Source organism: Sinocyclocheilus anshuiensis, unplaced genomic scaffold (genome assembly GCF_001515605.1).
Source record: "Sinocyclocheilus anshuiensis isolate Anshui unplaced genomic scaffold, SAMN03320099.WGS_v1.1 scaffold1215, whole genome shotgun sequence".
NCBI classification, from domain to species: Eukaryota; Metazoa; Chordata; class Actinopteri; order Cypriniformes; family Cyprinidae; genus Sinocyclocheilus; species Sinocyclocheilus anshuiensis.
Window position 1 is genome coordinate 926,414 of NW_015540933.1, and position 19,791 is coordinate 946,204.

General features: G+C 36.7%; 1 protein-coding gene across 1 annotated transcript in view; it reads left to right on the forward strand.

The window, feature by feature from the left end:
* Positions 1–19,791, forward strand: part of LOC107689478 (catenin alpha-2-like) — a 519,554-nt gene that overhangs the window by 449,816 nt on the left and 49,947 nt on the right. Inside the window, exon 10 of the mRNA XM_016487473.1 lies at positions 10,480–10,552. Coding sequence (XP_016342959.1) covers positions 10,480–10,552 — 73 coding nt within the window. The remainder of the gene's footprint in view (positions 1–10,479; positions 10,553–19,791) is intronic.

The following is a 19,791-nucleotide window of genomic DNA, read 5'->3' on the forward strand; positions in this document are numbered from 1 at the left end:
ATAAGCTCTTTTTGCACTACAAATCATTATATCTGCACTGTTGTTTACTTCACTGGTTTGCACTCTATCTGCCATGTGCCGTGTGCTGCTTTATATATATTTTTTTATATATTTTTTTACATTTTACCTTATTTGTATATTTGTATAGTTGTATTTTATACTTAATCTGTATATCTGTATTTATGTTCTACTGTTAGTGTTATCTGTATGCACCAAGGGTCTGAGAGTAACGCAATTTCAATTCTCTGTGTGTATGTGCTGTACATGTGGAAGAATTGACAATAAAGCAGACTTGACTTGACTTGATTATAGCAGGTCAGTGCTGTGTTTAAAGTGTCAATACCAGGATTGATGGGGCTCATCTAATCCACAGCTGATAAATTAACTATGCATATGCTGACTGACTGATATTTCTGATGATTCTGCAGCTGGTCAGCAACAACTACATTTGTCAAACAATGGACCATTTCAGTTGTAAATGTATCTTTCTTGGTATACTGCTCCCTATAATAAATCTTCTTAATAAGGAATCCACACTAATGAATGTTTGAGTTTTTCAGACATTTAATATAGAGGGTTGAAATAAATGAAAGTAAATGAGAGCATGGTCTTATAATACTGTGCATACTAACAATGTGTTGTAGATTTAAAAAAAACAAACAAATAATATTACAAAAACTTTGTATCATAGTCTGTGCATACTGGAAGGTTTATTGATTATTTTTTTCTAATAATATGTGAAAAGGTAGTTTTTGCATTTTAATTGAATTGATGAAAAACATGCACAAATATAAGGAAATTTAACTTTTCTACTGTAAGTGCTATTGCCATTACAACTGTTCAAGTAATGTTGCACCATATATTTTTGTTTGTAAAGTGATAGTAATTTATTAATGTTATATATTGACAGCTCTGAAAAGAGAAAATGTCATAAATGCAATCTCCAGATCAATATATCTATAAGATTTGAGTTAGGATATGTTTGTTATTCATTAATTAATTAATTAATTCATTCATTCATTCATTCATTTATGTATGCAGGGCATTCCAGTAGTGATAATTTAATTAATATTCATAAGATGAGGCATCATTCTATCATGACATCACAAACCATCCATCCCGGCTTAAAAAGTTCTTCTAATGTCAGTAGTTTGAGCGAAGGTGAAACATTTATCACTAAAATAAGTAAAGTACCTGCTGTGGGACAAATGATCCCAGAAAGTAATTTTTCTGAGTGAGAAGGAAGTTGCTATAATTATTTTTTCTCTCCATATGGCATTTGCTCTGTCCGTAGTCTCTTGCCTTAGACAGACTTTAGTGAGATCAGAGATGGCGCCAGATGCACTTGTTTGCACGGGTTAATCTCCGGTAATTGAATATCTCGGGCAATCGGACAATCTAAAGCTGTCCAATTTCAACTTTTACTGCTCGGGGCCAGGCTGGCCATGTTAAAAAGAAAGAAAAATAACATTAGAGGGAATCAGAATGCCGGCCTGTGGAATTAGCTTATCATATCCAATTGAAAACACTGTAAATGCCGCTTAGCTGGCCGTTCCCCTGCGGGTGGTTAGCCAGGTGAGGAGAGGACAGAGGAGGACATCTAATGCTGCAGATGTCAGAGTGCGGGAACAATGGGGAGTTTTTGTTCTGTATTATAGGGTTTTCATCAGCATCCACCCACCTCTGATTAAGTGTGCGATTTGACAGTACCTTCTGATTGTCCCGATGATGAGCGCTTGTCAGGGATGAATGGAGACTAACCGGCAGTGTAGCATGTAAACTATATACAGTACATGCTTGAATAGTTTAATATACTCTTTGTGCAGGCTTTGTGAGAGAAGTTGTTATTTGATGGTTGTCAAATACCAGTATTTCTCTGTAAAATGTATGTTTGCTCTTCTTGAATACACCTTGTCAGTTTAAGGTATGCCACAAAGTTTCGCTTTGGTTTCCAGTGCAATTTTGAATTTGTAGCTCTAGGAACAATAAATGGCTTTTGAAAGCTGAAGATGTGGATGTTTGTCCATGGCTGGAATCCAGGAGTTGTGGATTCAATAGTCATACTTCTACACAAAATGTGTATGAATTAATTAATTTAAATAAAAAAACAATTAAAACAAATGGTCTTTAAATATAAAATGACATTTTTTTTTCAGGACTGCTACTAAACACAATAATTAATTAGACATTACATTGTGAAATTAGCTGGAAATTGAAGGACAGTGATACAAACCTTACCTTTCATGACAGTGTATGCAAATTCAAACAGCTTTCTGAGGCACATGCATCTCTCTTTAGACATTAGCTATAATCAAAGTAAGCTTTGTTATGTGCATCACAAAGAAAGCATGAAAGTAGTCTGTACCCATCTACAGCAGAACCTGTGTGCTCTTTAAGCCCAACAATCAGTTCTTCATTCACAGTGTTTTCCCATAGCCATAAAGAGACTGCTTGTACCTAGGGTCCCGAATCTGTGTGCCTGTGCGAGAGATATAGAGTGTGGGTGAAACTGGATGCTAATACGCATGGAATTTATTACCTTACAGATGGACGATTCTCAAGTGTCTGCTGCATGATGCTCCATCTCCCCTGTGCAATTGGTCTCAAATTAAAGGCTATCTCTATTTCCTCCTACAGGATCCTCTTTGTGCATTTCTTCGCCTCTCTCTGCTCCACCTGCTACCCCCTACATCTCTACGGCTCCATATCCTGCGTCACCTCAACACTTCACTCCAGTATCAAAAAAAGACAAGACCTCATTATTCTATTATTATTCTTACTCTGACTAGGCTCTTTTCACGTTGTTCGGTGTTCTTCAAAAAGGCGAAGAGGCACTCATTATAACATAACAAAAGTAATTTTAAAGTGATGCATCTGTTTCCGGGACCCTTTCTAAATGGACAAATTGTTCACCATAAGATAATTATGATGCATTTAGGAAAAATAGAATAAAATAAAATAACCATTAGTGCCAAGTCACAGTCTGATTTTCAACACAACAGCAATCCGTTGCACGCTTGTACTTATCGCTTAATTGTACACTGTAGTCTAGTGATCAAAAATTATTGCTAATCAATAGTGGAATTCTCCTCTGAGATCAACTTTTACAACTACCATTGGAAATATTATTTCTTACATATGTAGCCTGAACGTATGTGACATTGTCATAATCATGCCATTGATCTTCCTGCCTTTGAAACACATTTAGAACAACCTAAAAATGATTAATTAAACTGAACGAGGGGATTACACAGTCTGCTTCATATAATGCTGATATTAGACTTTTCCAAAGTCGAGCTGGGTAGGTCAGTTTTATAGATTGCCACAGTGAACATTGCCTGCCAATTGCGATCATGGTATTTCCTGCGGCTGATATTGATTGTTAGAATCATTTCATGAGCACAAATTAATGCACTGCTCTCTACCAAACAAAAGGTTAATGGTTTGCCAAAGAGCAGCGAACACCAGAGCGATCTCCACCCTTTTTATTGGGTTGCTGGCATCATGCAGGCTGTAAGAAGTAGGTATGTGTGGGTACTGCATTTACAATTCACAACAACGCAGAATATCGCTATTTGTAACACATACACACAGGTCCATTTCCTGCTGGCCGCTTTCCATAGTATTTCTGACACTGCATGATAGCAGTTATGCCACCTCATCGCCAGCTACATAATCTCATAACGCTCACAATTTGTTCTCTATTTTTTCTCTCCACGGTAGGTCTTGGACACATTAGAAAGTTTTTGTCACCATGCCATTTGGAAAGGCTTTCAGGTATTTCAATAGGAGGCGTTGCAAATAATTTTTCTTAGATTCGCTTTCTGCCGTTCGTGCGCTGACATCAAGAGAGCCTTTGAACAATCTTCCTGAAGAATTACCTACAGCGCGCTTGGAAAATTAGTTACAGTGTGTCTACCCCGTTGCTCTTTACGGTTTTTAATAATTAGAGCTAATGAAATAACAATTTACCCTTATTAGGGCACGTGGCTAACAGCACTGTTAAACAAGAGCTCACTGCGCTTCTTGGCACATATCTGCGTCTCCAGTCGGGCCCTTGGAGGGAGAACTTTGAAGCATCTACCTTATTCTTGCAGCGTACGTGATCTGATGATGCGAGCAGGGCTTACTAGGTTAGAGTGGGTACTTTTTATTTCATTAATTATTTTTTTCCAAACTTCTATCTGCTTCTGCTGATGGAACATTATCATGAGGTCACGAGTTGAATTCTAAATGTCCGTCCACACATGGATCTTCAGTGTCTGGATCTGAATAGCAATCAGCCGGGATAGTATTCGCTGTTGCTTTCAAGTGTGCAAAGATATCTGAGAGTCGTCTCACGGAAAACATGCGAATATGTCATAATTTCCTGGCTTGACTTCTAAAGCTTTTTAGAAATAGGAAATAGAAATAGACAGACTATTTATATTTCCTACTTCTAAAAAGCATTAGAAGGTATTTCTTTCTTTCTTTCAAAATGTTCACAGCTTTTTTGGTTGTGCATTTCTTATTATTGTCAATATTCACAACAGTTGTGCGGCTTAATATTTTTTGGAAACTAATACTTTTTTCAGGATTTTTTGATGAATAAACAGTTTAAAACAACAGTATTTATTTGAAATAGAATCAAATAAACAAATATTAATTTATTAAAAATACTGACCTTATTTTTCTCTCTACTAAGAATTTATTTTATTTCTTTATTTATTTATTTAGTTTTTGTTTGTTTGTTTGTTTGTGTGTTTGTTTGTTTGTTTGTTTGTTTGTTTGTTTGTTTGTTTGTTTGTTTGATTGATTGATCCAGAAATTTGATCCTGAAATACTTTAGAAATAAAAGGGACAATTATAAATATATATTTCTTTCTTTCTTTCTTTCTTTTTTTATTTATTTCTAAAAAAAAATTGTACACAGCAGTGTTACCAGTCTTAAAAAATCAAAAAAAACAAAACATCAATGCAGAGAACAAAACCATTTCCTGGCAGCAATGTCATCTGTCTCCAAAGCGCAGAAGAGAGAAAACAGTGAAGGCAGTCTCCCTTGAGGCAACGTTGGGTTTCTCTTGGGAAAAGCCCTAGTTTTAGCTTGTCCTACATCATCAAAGCCTGGCTTCACATGTAATATTAACAGAATTTCTATCAGAAGTCACTGTGTAAGAGTATTAGAGACAACATTTACTCAACAATGCAGTGGCCATCTTTGTGTGAAGAGATAACAAGGACTGACCCACTGGGTTATGGGATTACTCGATTAAACTTTTACAAGGCTGCCAAATTCTGCTGTGTTTCTTGGACCAGACTGAAGTGATGTTGGCTTTTATGCTGAGTGGAGTTCATTTTTAGATGTGCCAGTGAAGCGTTCTTGTGCTCTTTTGTGCTGTTCCAAAAACAGCTCCTCTGTGTAAATGCAGACTTAACTAATGATAAGATAAAACGCTGCTGGTCGCTGAGCAGAGTAAAATTGCAACTTCATGACATCAAAAAGAGACATTTGTCGGTGCCAATATCCTCGTGGGCAGCACACTGACATATAGCGTAACTGCACTTCGGGCGTCCCAAGTTCAAGTCCCGGCTCGCGAACCTTTCCCAATCCCATCCTCTTCTCCCTCGCTCACTTCCTGTCAATACGGTACAGACTGCATCAATGCCAGTAGATATGCATATAAAGTCACACAATCCAAAATATACGTGTGTAATCGGTGAGAAGTTAGCAAAATATAATTTTATTTTTTTTTACATTTATCTTCCAAGGCAAAAGTTTTTAACACGAATGTACAATATGGGAATAAAGTTGGTGTTAATGGTTAGTGAGTGCATCAGGGAGGTGACGGCAGTAGAGGGAGGGGTTCAGGGACACTTGTTTCTAAGCTGTTTGACTTTTTGACACAGTCTAAATCTAATCATCAGAAAGCTTTAGAGGTGCAGTGGACTATCGTAGCAGAGTCAAATCCAATGAAAATTAAGCCCATTAATCAAACACACAGGCTCATTTGCCGTTTTTATAGAAGTGGCTGATTTGCAGTTGGGTTCGTAGGGACGGTGGAGGAGGAGGGTAGAACAAAAGAGAAAGGGTTTCACGAAGCAGGAGAATATCCATCAATTCTCATTAAAGAAAACTAGATCATCTCTCCTAATTAGAATGTTTTTTTTTTTACCACGGTAAAATACAGAGTAAAGCAAGTTAGTCGCCGCACTGCCATCTCTGATTAATTAGGTAAATGCATATAAGGTAGCAAGTTCGTGGTAAAGGCTTATTAAATGCAAAGTGTAATTTATAGGAGGTCGAGTCCACAGAGAAAATATTATCACCATTTCCCTTGAGGTAATTTACTGATCCCGTCCCACTTTGCTCTTCCATTCTCATTGTACTCCATTCTTTGCTTTGCTTCTCTCTCTTTCTCAGACTCACTGACTCACTCTTACTTAATGCAGACATCAGCAAATGTAGGACCCTGTGCACCTTCATTTAAACAACAATACAGAAAATTGCTATAATAAATCTGATAGTTTCTTCAATGTGACCTGGTCTTTTAAATCTTTCATCGTATCATATCGCCGAGCACATCTTTACTGGAAAATCTGCTAGCGATGATTTTGTGCAGATGCAACAAATACAAAAGATGATGCATAAATGTCCTTTTAAAAACTTGCCATTTACTGTAGAAATAACAGCAATGTGTACTTATAAGCAACTTTCCTGCAATAACTATTTATTTGTGGCTAAATATGTCATAATGCACAGTCAGAATAAACCCTGACAGGGTAATAAAGAACTGGGCAGGAAGTGGATGAGTCTTATATCACACTGAAGAGGTTTATTTTGTGATTATGGAAGGTGATGGAAATACTTATTCAAGTTGAAATTATTTTATTATGGAAGCAGAGAGTGTTATGAGAGACATGAAACCAGCACACTGAAAGAGATTGGTTGGCAGTGACAACAGGTACATGAATATACATAAACAGACAGTTTAGTGGTTATTATACAACAATTTGGAACACTGAATGATGTGATTGGCCAATCAGAATCAAGGATTCCAGTGAGTTGTATGATAAAATGCAAAAAGGATTTGCCCCAGGGCATTGTGAATATTTATACAGTGAATGCACACAGTTTTGAGTGTTACTCTGTATTTATTTATGTAAATAAATACAGAATACAGTGAACACTGTAAGGTAAAGTGAGACAGCAAATATTCACACGATTGCTTACACCTGGAAGATCTGAGGGACGAAATGTTGCTCTGGTTATATTGCTTTAGTAGAGCTCCTCAACTGTCAGTCGGAGTGATTGACAATTATATTTTTCAGCCTACTTCATCAAAAACAGCAGCCTTTGTCACACAGTCTTCCCTTGGTGCTTTCATGTCACGTCGTGCCATCCCTATTCGACTAGCCCGCTTTGTCCCGCCGTGACGAATCTACCATTTTACATGAGCCACACAGGGGCCGAAGCTCATCTCCAGCCGCCTCTCAAACAAGGCCTGTTCAATACAGCCACATATTAACACTGGCTGGTGTGCTGGGCATATCTAACTCATTCAGCTGACTGACAATGTCAGCGTGAGAGAGGAGCAGGTTCCTGACACTTGTACCACAGATGAGATATGGGTTGGAAATAAAAGTTTGGCTCAAATTGTTTTTCTTTTGACAAAAGTAGAGATTCAGCTTTGATGTGTAACAGTGACAAAAATCCTGTTCTATGCTATATGATGGGCTGATCTCTGCATGAGAGGTGTCAGAGAGCACTGGCACAAGACTTGAAGAACAGAAGAGAGCTTCTATTTTCAACCATACAAAGAAGCACTATTGGTAATTGAGGTCTAGCAGTTTTGCAAACTTGTTGAAAGGTTTTTGATTTATTGTGTTTGTTTGTTTATATTATGTTGTTGTTGTATTTAATTATTTATTTAATAACACAACAACAATAACAACAACAGTGAAAAGTATTAAGTAAATGATGATGAAACTAATATTAATATTTATTGTTATTTGAAAGTTTTATATATATATTTATTTGTTTGTTTGTTTGCTTATTAACAACATCATAATAATTATTGTAATTGTAATAATTATTGTATTGTATTGTAATATTTCTTAATTACTACTACTACTACTACTACTACTACTATAATAGTCAATATTATTATTTATATTTATTTATTTTAGACAAATATATGTTTGTCCACATTTTTTATTTAGTATTATAATAATAATAATAATAATAATAATAATAATAATAATAATTATTATTATTATTATTATAATAATAATAATAATAATAATAATAATAATAATTATTATTATTATTATTATTATTATTATACAGTTATAATAGTATAATAACAGGAATAATGGGTGAAGAGGCCAAGGCTAACATCAGAATACTCATCATTGACGTAAATATTTTTGGTTTGCTGATATCAGGCCGAGATGTTTTAGGAGTTTAGTTACAATCAATGCTCTTTTGGGAGATGATGCCTTAAGGATAAATCCTGCAGTGATATTAAATGTATAGAGAGGAGATATGGACTATGTCTGTGTCTGCTGTGTATTGTATGTGGGCCGACTGTCATTGGGAAAAGGTGATGGAGGACCTCATTTTGTGCCTCTAGAAATGCACTTTTCTCTGCTTCTCACGTACACACACACACACACACACACACACACACACACACACATTGAGTCTTGGGTCTGTTGAAACGGAGAGTCTAGCAGTACTAGAAGGATGATTGCAGCAGTTAATCTCACCGAACATACTAAATTTAGACCCTCTCCTGTTTGGGCTGTTATTACCTCTCTTTTACATCACCTTATAGAGTGTCTGTCTGGTGCTGTATTGGTCTATTTAGGCCATTTTCTTTTCATATAAATCTTCAGGCAGCGTCCCAGGTTTTCATAGCAGACTGCAGTCAGTGTGAGTTTACACATGTGCACCCACATATACCGGTTTATTTAATTGTGAAGGAGCTGCAGCGCAGACCAATCTCACACAGAGGGATGAGAAGATGCATACTGTGATAAAGCTCCCTGTTGCTCTAAGGGTTGAGACCATGCACTTAGACAATCAGAGTTTGGTTGGGCCATGTGCTTGTGTTGTGCTTGGCAGTGCAGAAAATGCATTTTAACCTCTACATTACCAACTCGTGTGTGTGTTAATAGGAGCAGAAAAAATATGCATTTATTGTCTGATTTTTAATCATTAGTTGTACATAAACTTTTATGTTTGTAGCCTGTTTTATCTTACGAATCAGGGAGAAAACTACCTTGGTTTTAATTTTCCACATTCTCTTCTCTTGCCTCCTCTTTCAGTCACTTCCATTTCTCCATCTTCTGTACTTTAACCAACTCCATGTCTAGATATAGTTACTGCATCCCATGCCGGCATGGAGATATAGCCCTAACCCCGTCCCTCAACCTCGGAGTGAAAATGTGTGTTCGGACAAAAGAGCTTTGTTGTTCCAAAATCACAGAGTGAGTGCTGATCGCTTACTTCCTGTTCTCCTAAAAGGCAATGCTGTTGCGCTAGCATTATTCTCCTGTCGAGGACACTTGTGACACCCACTTGCATTCAGGGGAAAAAAACGCTAAATAGAAAAAATGCCATGGGCATTTCAGCAAATAGATAGTCGCAGTTCTGCATGGCAGAGAGGTTAAAGAAACTAAGCATTTTGGATTTAGGGTTTTGTCCACGGTGAGGTGTTGAAAATTGAAAACCTCTATTGCTGGCTAGGTGTCAGACCGCTACATTTTCTTTCTGTTGCTTGTCTTTCACATTCGCACACACTCTACACACACTAGTTTTCCCTTTTCAGATGAGAATTCACTCTTCTGTCTGTTGCTAGGTAGCATTGTCGCGCTCCTTATTGTTTGACTTTGAAGGAAAGATCATACGTTAAGACCCTCTGCTCTCCAAACTACATCAATTACAGGGTTTGTTTTGGTTTCATCCTTGAGTATCAGCCCTCAAGGACACCTTTGTCTATATCGCACACATACACTCACTCACAGCCACGCACACTCCGTCCCGAGCATTCATATATTCACAGCCGCAATCAATGCCTCAGATAGACAGTGTCAGGTTGACACACATGTCAAAATGTTAAGCAAAAGGTTTCGAGCATGGCCGATCATGCGTGAATATGTCACTCTGTTGCCTGTTAGCGGGAGACTATGGGAATAAGGCAACATTACAGTTAGACTTGGCATTTCTCGCCTTCAAAACTGATCATGGCAGACAGCAGCAGGGTGACGTTTAACCTGGATGCCCTTTTGATAAGTGTTGTTTACGTAACCAGCCACTGGCCTTTTGGAGCCAGACTAGCCCATACATCCTAAAGAGTGTCTCAAGAGCAGAGCATGTAGATAACGTACGTGTGGCCTCAGTAACCCATTGGAACAACCGATAGGAAATTGACATTTTTATAATCACAATTCACATGATGAGTGTGTGAGGAGCAGCCTGCTGCTAATAGGCTACAGCTCATTTCAGCTTGCTTACAGCAACCTTCACTCTCTCTGTTCCGCTGTTGTGGAATGACATTTCAACCTCCACGTGATCTATTGAAAACATCACAAACGTCAGGCTAAAGACGCAACTCCACAAGCACTTACTATCTAACCTACAGTACAGCCATGTGTTGAATAAAGCAATGGTTCAACCAAAAATGAAAATTCTGTCATCATTTACTTAAAATCATAACATTCCAAATATGCAAGACTTACTTCTGTAAGTACATAGATTTGTTTGAGGAACAAAAAATTAAATGTTTGTTTTGTTATTTTTTTTGTTTGTTTGTTTGTTTTTGCATGGGGACAAAAACCAATAAACTATTCAAAATTTTATTTTGCAATCCATTGAAGATTTTTATTTTTATTTTTTTTTCTATTGAAAACATCACAAACTTCAGGCTAAAGACGCAACTCCACAAGCACTTACTATCTAACCTACAGTACAGCCATGTGTTGAATAAAGCAATGGTTCAACCAAAAATGAAAATTCTGTCATCATTTACTTAAAATCATAACATTCCAAATATGCAAGACTTACTTCTGTAAGTACATAGATTTGTTTGAGGAACAAAAAATTAAATGTTTGTTTTGTTTTTTTTTTTGTTTGTTTGTTTGTTTGCTTGTTTTTGCATGGGGACAAAAACCAATAAACTATTCAAAATTTTATTTTGCAATCCATTGAAGATTTTTATTTTTATTTTTTTTTATTTTTGCAATGATACAAGGGTGAGTAAATAGCACCCTTAGTTTTTTTTTTTACCGTTTGTTCAACTATTCTTTCTTTTCTCTTGCTTTCGTTTTATTTTTTGTTGCTTTTCAGCCTACCTCTCCTTTGCATGTTTTGAGAGCGAATCGATCCTTTGAAAGGATCAATCCAACGATCCAAATTCCTTTGTAATTGCATCAAAATTGCATCAAAAATGTCTTCTTTTGTTATCTATTGAAGAAAGAAAAACATAAAGGTTTTTAATGTCATGAGGATGAGTAAATAACGTCTTTTTAAACTATTCCTTCAACTATTCCTTTTCCTCTCTAAGTTCCTGTGCTTTTATACTCCTTTGGTTCACTCTTAAAATGGTTCTGCACTCCTTTATGAACAGTTGCTTGTGCTTTTTCCTCATTTGTTAGTCGCTTTGGATAAAAGCATCTGCAAAATGATCAAATGTAAATAGCTCAGATTTTACACATGAATATATGTGCACGGAAGTATACACGTCTTGTCATGCAAACAGCTCTCATCTACCGTCAGTGGGAATAAGCTTTCATTTCAAAGTGCTTCTAATATTCACAAGCTTTTTGATAACCAGCGGGACAGTGAGTGTGTAGGGCTTATTGTGTCCGTGTGTGCAATGCTAAAACAGTTGAGAAACATGGAACTCTTACACAATGTCTCTGTGGGGCAGCCTAAGCGGCTTATATTAATGGGACAAGATCAATGTGAAACCCTCAATGATGGAGGCAGACTCATCAAGCCCCATTGTTTCAGTAGTGGCTGAAGAGTGGCATAGCACAGCCAGTTTCTGAGGTCTATGACCATCAGGGAAGTAAAGAGGCCGGCTTGAGTCTGTGCTGCTTATCGGATGGTTATTAAACTAATGATGGAGGAAAGGTGGGGGAATGGCAGAGAAATGACATCCCTGCTGTCTTCCAGAGTATTCTGCTGGGAGGCCTATGGTTCAGAGTCTCTTGATGGTTGCTTCTGGCAGTTTGCATCCTCTCTCTGCGATTTCTTTATCTTTTTTTTTTTTTTCTTAGGCACTTCTCTTCCTCACGTACTCTGCACTAGGTGTTGCACTGCTGATAAAGTGAAGCAGAAATGAATGCAGTGAAATAAAAAAGCAAAGAAATAAAGTTGTAAATGGTCAGGAGGCAGCGAACTTGGGGGAAAAAAAATTTCCATGGAGAATAATCCTAATACGATGCGCATTGCTGCGCGCTGCCAATTACCCAGACTGCCGATTTTATTCTAGCATCGTAGACAGCCTGCGTCCAGTTACTGTTGGCGAAGTTTGTTGCCGCTTTCTTTTCCACTTCTGACATTTAAGGATTCAACGACTTTTATATAAGAATGGACTTTTTCAGACTCATGACCTCCAAATCTAGCTAGACACATTATACGCTGATAAGACAGGACTTGTGTCAATGTGTTTGTGTGTGTACAATATGTAGCTATACATATATACACTGGAGTTCAAAAGTTTTGGGTGAGTACTTTTTTTTTTTTGGAAGAAAATTTATACTTTTGTTCAGCAAGGACGCATTAATTTGATATAAACATGAGAGTGACTATTCTATTATTTAAATAAAAACCCTAAAAAAATATTGTGGTTTCCACAAAAATATTTGTATCAATAACATTGATAATAAGAAATGTTTATTGAGCACCAATCAATCATAAAAGAGCAATTTTAAATACACATGGACATTTTAATTTCACAGTTATTACTATTTTTACTGTTTTACTGCTTTCTAAAACTAAATATCTTACTGACTCAAAAACCTGTGAAATATGTTACTGGAATATTGTCTTGACAAATATTTGTATTGATTATATTATTTTCCTATTCGAATATATGCTGTAGATGCATAGATAGACCAGTGTGGTTACCATTTACACCCTAAAGATTCAATAATGATTATGTTTTCTAGTCATAGACATGTTCGGCATGTTTTATGTTTTCTTCAATACTTCCCAATTATGTGGAGTTCTTTATCGGTGTGGCAAAGAGGCATAGTGGAGCTGAGGGTCGGATGGAAGAGTGATGGTTTCCGTCCTTGTATCTACCACAAGTCCCAGACTGTGTTAACCTTTAGAGAATGCAGCCTGTGAGGAAATGGAGCTTCAGTTCTGTTGGGTTCATCTCATCATACGGCAGACTCTACCTTTGCCCTTCATTTACTATTGGCTTGTCGCTTTTTTCACCCCTCACTCCTTGTCAGTCACCAGTAGTGTAACAAAGTGTGTTAGTGTTTTTCTAGGAATACTCTCTGTTTATTTTGGCGTGTTTCTCTGAATAGAAGCTATAGGCTTTGTGTCCTCTGTCCTCTGCTCGTGTCCTAATCACTTCATTTGTTTAGTTATGCCGCTCCCTGCACGGTTGCTTCAGCATCTCTTTCCTCTGGAGCTGAGAGAAGCAGATGGCTTCCTTCATTTTCCGAGGCTCCCTTCCCTTACACAGAAACTGCAACATTATGAAGCTATATGGAGATGTCATCTTAAATGTAGTATGCACATTTGCGTGTGTGCTCGTGTCTGAGAGAGAGACTTCAAAAAGATGGAGAATGTGTCTTACTAAGAGACACCAGCATCATCGACTATTAGAGTTCAAAGGCTTGTGGTTCTCCTGAAATAAGATCAATTACGTTCTTCGTCATAATGGCATTCTCATATTTTCTGCCCACAAAAAGGGGGGAAGCTAAATCAAAGCATTAATCGTGATAATAAAACATAGCTGAATGTAAGCATAAACAACTTTAATTCCAGTTTCTTTTTCTTTTAAGAGCTTGGTCTATTAGAATAAACAGAAATTGCTATTTATGGTCACAGGACATATTAATGGCCCGTTTTCACACCACTTGCTGACGCAGTACAAATGACTTTGTGGATATTAAATGGAGATATTACAAAACGGAAGGCTTTTTTTACCATGATGTGTCTAAAAGTGATGACAGGAACAGGCATTCAGAGATTTTAGCTTGCTAAATAGGGTGAGAGGTTAAATATGTTTTGTAATCAATTCACTGAGAATCTCGCTTGTTGAATGTCTAAATGACAAATGAGTCACAAAGAGTCCATTTTAATGAAGGTTGACGCAAAGCACTTCATGTAATACACAGGACCGCATTTACAAGGAGGTTTGCATTTGCATTCCACACACTGCGCAAAAAAAAGGTGCATGTTTTACCGGATCTGACAGGAAATGTTTGGGAAACTTTTGAAAACAATCACTACAATTCCATTCTCTAGTGGTAAACAAATTACCTCAGCTTTAAGCCAAAACCCCCATCTATTTACTTTGCAGAGGTGAACACATTGCAATTTTTCTCAGGTCTGTCACTTTAGGCTACATACTATAAAAATGTCTTCATTACCAAGGTTCGTCCAGGTGGGCACTTCAATTTGAAATCCCATTACAGGTATGAAGGAACTTATGTAAATTTTTGCCGTATGAAAGAAAGAAGCAAGCTGTTATGTTGAATTTATACTACGTAATCCACAGCTCTTAGGTTGGCTTCTGAAGTAAGAATAAGTATAAATCCGAACAAAGAAAGATGAGTGTAACATATGTGTATATATATATATATATATAAATCAAAATCTCTCCTTCAGGAATTTATGAGTCTCACCATCTGTACAAAAAGCTACACATATTGCGAATCAGCTTATTATTTTAGAGTCATCTGGAGTTTTACGAGTTCAGAGACTGTATATAAATTATGTGCAATCAGCAACCGCACATTTAATCTAAAGGATGAAATCAATAAAGGAGGGAGACATACTCTATAATATTAAAGGGGTCATATGATGCTTTTTTAAAGATCATTATTTTGTGTATTTGGTGTAACAGAATATGTTAACATGCTTTCATGTTCAAAAAACACATTATTTTTCAAATACTGTACATTATTGTAGGTCCTCTATGCCCCGCCTCTCTCAAACGCTTCGTTTTCTACAAAGACCCTCCTTCCGACAAGCGCAGTCTGCTCTGATTGGCCAGCTGACCCAGTAAAACTTGAAATCGCATCATATGACCCCTTTAAGAAAAGAAAGGTGGTAGGCACTACACATACCAAAATGTTCAACTCAGTAATGGGAAACTGTACTGATATGTAGGAAAGGAAGTGAGAGGGATGAGATTTTTTTTATTCTGTCTCAAAGTGCTCTTAATAGTGAGCTGTCTTCTTCTAACAGCAATTAAAATCACAATGAAAATTAATTGGATGTGCAATCAATGATGTTATTTGACTGTAAAAGAAAAGCACCTTTCAAATATTTAGCTTGGGGGTTTTGCCGACCCAGGGCAAATGTTAACTTGTTGTCCACTTAGTGGACTAATTAGATAAAACAGTGTTGATGTATTGCTATGTTAGCTGTTAGGAGATCTGTGACCTCCTTTGGGATTATGTACAGGTGCATCTCAACAAATTAGAATGTCGTGGAAAAGTTCATTTCAGTAATTCAACTCAAATTGTGAAACTCGTGTACTAAATAAATTCAATGCACACAGACTGAAGTAGTTTAAGTCTTTGGTTCTTTTAATTGTGATGATTTTGGCTCACATTGAACAAAAACCCCCCAATTCACTATCTCAACAAATTAGAATGTCGTGGAAAAGTTCATTTCAGTAATTCAACTCAAATTGTGAAACTCGTGTACTAAATAAATTCAATGCACACAGACTGAAGTAGTTTAAGTCTTTGGTTCTTTTAATTGTGATGATTTTGGCTCACATTGAACAAAAACCCCCCAATTCACTATCTCAACAAATTAGAATGTCGTGGAAAAGTTCATTTCAGTAATTCAACTCAAATTGTGAAACTCGTGTACTAAATAAATTCAATGCACACAGACTGAAGTAGTTTAAGTCTTTGGTTCTTTTAATTGTGATGATTTTGGCTCACATTGAACAAAAACCCCCCAATTCACTATCTCAACAAATTAGAATGTCGTGGAAAAGTTCATTTCAGTAATTCAACTCAAATTGTGAAACTCGTGTACTAAATAAATTCAATGCACACAGACTGAAGTAGTTTAAGTCTTTGGTTCTTTTAATTGTGATGATTTTGGCTCACATTGAACAAAAACCCCCCAATTCACTATCTCAACAAATTAGAATGTCGTGGAAAAGTTCATTTCAGTAATTCAACTCAAATTGTGAAACTCGTGTACTAAATAAATTCAATGCACACAGACTGAAGTAGTTTAAGTCTTTGGTTCTTTTAATTGTGATGATTTTGGCTCACATTGAACAAAAACCCCCCAATTCACTATCTCAACAAATTAGAATGTCGTGGAAAAGTTCATTTCAGTAATTCAACTCAAATTGTGAAACTCGTGTACTAAATAAATTCAATGCACACAGACTGAAGTAGTTTAATACACGAGTTTCACAATTTGAGTTGAATTACTGAAATAAATGAACTTTTCCACGACATTCTAATTTATTGAGATGCACCTGTATATAACTAAGCAAATGTTTTGTTCCAAAATCTAGCTGCCTATATAGAGGCAGTTTCTTTTAACGAATTTTAGGCACACTTCTGACACTAAGGGTTTTCAAAACGGTAGGCGTCTTATTTGTGCTAAGCCTAAGATCAGGGCTGGGCAACTTCGGTCCTGGTGGGACACTCTCCGAATCAAACACACCTGCCTGTAGCTTTCTAGTGATTTTGAAGACACTGATTAGCTTGTTCAGGTGTGCTTGATTAGGGTTGGATCTAAACTCTGCAGGACTCTGAACCGGTTCAAAGAATAAAAACAAAAACCAAAAACGAATTAAATTTTGACAGAAACATAACCAGAAACAGAAACGAAATCAAATTGAATAGTTCCTAACAGAATCGAAAATTTGAAATGGCTATTAACTGGTTGACAACTTATTTTATCGTTCCATTCAATATTTGAATCTTGCAGTCAGCCAATCAAGAATTTAAGTAGGACGGCCTATGCAAATGTGACGACGCATCTAACGAGTGGAATGCCTGCGCTCAGCTGTAAATTCGTCATAGGTAAGTCGCAATGGTTATGCCCTGGTGTTAGAGTTTTTCCGAGCATACATCACAAACCTCCAAGCATTAGGCTTACAATTAAGTGAAAATAACTAGCAAGTAATATGCTGCTTGTTGTGTGTTTTGAAACCAGCAAAAAATGCAGGATAGTATAATAGAACATGGATTCAACAAGGTCACACGCACCTGCAGCGCTTCTGTGAATGGAGAAAACAGAATAAATCTATATACATAAAAATAAATATAAAGGCCTTTACACTAAATATATTTCACTTAAATCATTAACAGATTAACAAAATGAAAGAAACTAAAGTGCTGAGTTACAGTTCATTGTGAACGTGATACAAAATTCATGGAAAGGAAACCAAGACAGCAGAAAGTCATTTTCTTTATTTTGCAACAGCTTTACAGTTTTGAATAACGTCATGCTTCTATCTGTATGACCATCCATGGCATTGGCATGGCCATAAATTACGGAGTAGCAGTTGGGAAAACAAGGCAGTGACCGCGCCAGCGCCTCGCACACACACACAACATAGCACTTTTCGCACAATGCAATTTATAAGGAAAAAAAAATGTTTTGCTAGACTTTTTCAGTCTGTATTGGATATAATGTGTGACTAGCTACCTTCTTGTTAATTTTCCAAGTTTTTCCTCTCAAAACACAATTTTATATGAGTAGCATTTTTTAACCATGCAGCAAACATTTTTAAATATTCTAAATATTCTGCTCGGAGTGAACCAACTTTTTTTTTTTTCTTTTTTTTTTTAAGCCCTGCCACCATTACCGAAGTTGCCCAGCCCTGTCTAAGATAGCCTACTTTGTTTTAGAAAAATTCTTAACATTAGTATTGCATGTATCTTCATGGAGAATGCAGTCTTAGACTGACATTGACTCCTCAGTAGGGAAAAAAAACTAAGATGGCAGATAAGATGAGAGAAAAATGTCAATAAAAGTACTTCATCATAATTAAAAATGTATTATTGTACTTAATATCTCTGTGTGCTGTACTTTTATGCTTATTAGAGTGTCACATTAGCTTAGCAACATTCTAAGGTCAAACTCTATTGAAATTATCTGTGAGCTGAGTCTCCTATGCAGAACACTTTTGTGGCATGCTTATGTTGAGAGTTCCAAATCAGTCACTTATGACAGTCAGAATACTGCGTATGTAGGCAGCACAGCAGGTTTTGGAATGGAGCTAACACCCTAAAGAAAAAAGACTATGCAAAAATGAAATGTCAGAACTTTCCAATTAATGTCATTATATATTGATACCATTCCAAAAAGAATCAGCTTTTCAGAACATTTAGATCCATGGAAACTGCCCTGCATGTGATTCTGTGCTTTTGTTCTCTTTCTCTTTCGCTCACTCCCTGGCCTTTCATTTTCTCACACCCACCCCCTTGTTCACACCACCTCCTAATGGACAACATGTGAATGTAAAGTACGTCCGTTGACGTGTAACATTAGCAATTTCCGAACACAATCTGGACAATCTGCTCTGATTTAAAACACTTTGCCTTAATGTGCTTCTTAGAAACCTACTCTTACAATCTAAAAGCATTGACCATTTTCAAAGAAATTAAATAACCAGGAAAATACACAAAAGCATTGTGAGCTCAATAAAACAATCCAGTCATGTTAAATGTACGTTAATATACCGATACCTTACTTGTACTGTATTGGACGTCAGTGAAGGAAAAAACAAGACCTTTCTTGTCACTGTAACAAGCAACTTGTCTCCTACATAAACCCCTTTGATTGAGGTCTTGATGTAGATTTTAAATCAAAACTGCTACTCATTGGGGAGCTATGCAGCTATGTTATGAATTAGCTCTCCAGAAAGTATTGAGAAAATAAAGTAACCTGCTCCCCTGGTACAAATGATTGTCCATGTCCATTAATCAAGAAAAGGCAGGGTGTCTAGCGTGACTGAGCATGCAGCTGTAGATCAAAAGACATGAACAAAGCAGACTCAGAGGAGTAGCGGACTTAAACTGGCTGTGGGAGTCTTGAAATGATCAATACATTAGGGCTATCAGCGATGGCTTTTGCTCCAAACTCAAGGAAGGCCTGTTGCGCAAACATGCAAAGATTGAGAGAGGACGTTGCCCAGATGGATAACATATCATCATGTTATTTGTCGATGGAGATAAATATTCAAAATAAATAAATATTCAGCTGATGTTTACCATGTTATCGATTGGGGTGTGGTGCATTGGTAACATTTGAAAATGATCAGTCAATCTCACTGGCGACACTAGAAATATCTAAGTGGGTGGACCTTGGTAAAATAGATTGGACTAGATTTCATCATAAATATTATTTACCCCTTTCCTTAAACTTTATGAGACAGTGTTTGCTCATTTTATATCTCTTTATCTGTTCAATTTCAAGACTTCAATCCTGCAACTCCCTACAAAGTTGTCAGACAGCCAAATACTGGGCCAGCTGAAAAATAAAAAAAAAAGTATGTATAATTGATATGGTGAGAGTGATATTCACACTGTTTTTTTTTTCTATTTGATATTAAAATAAATTTCTGTCAG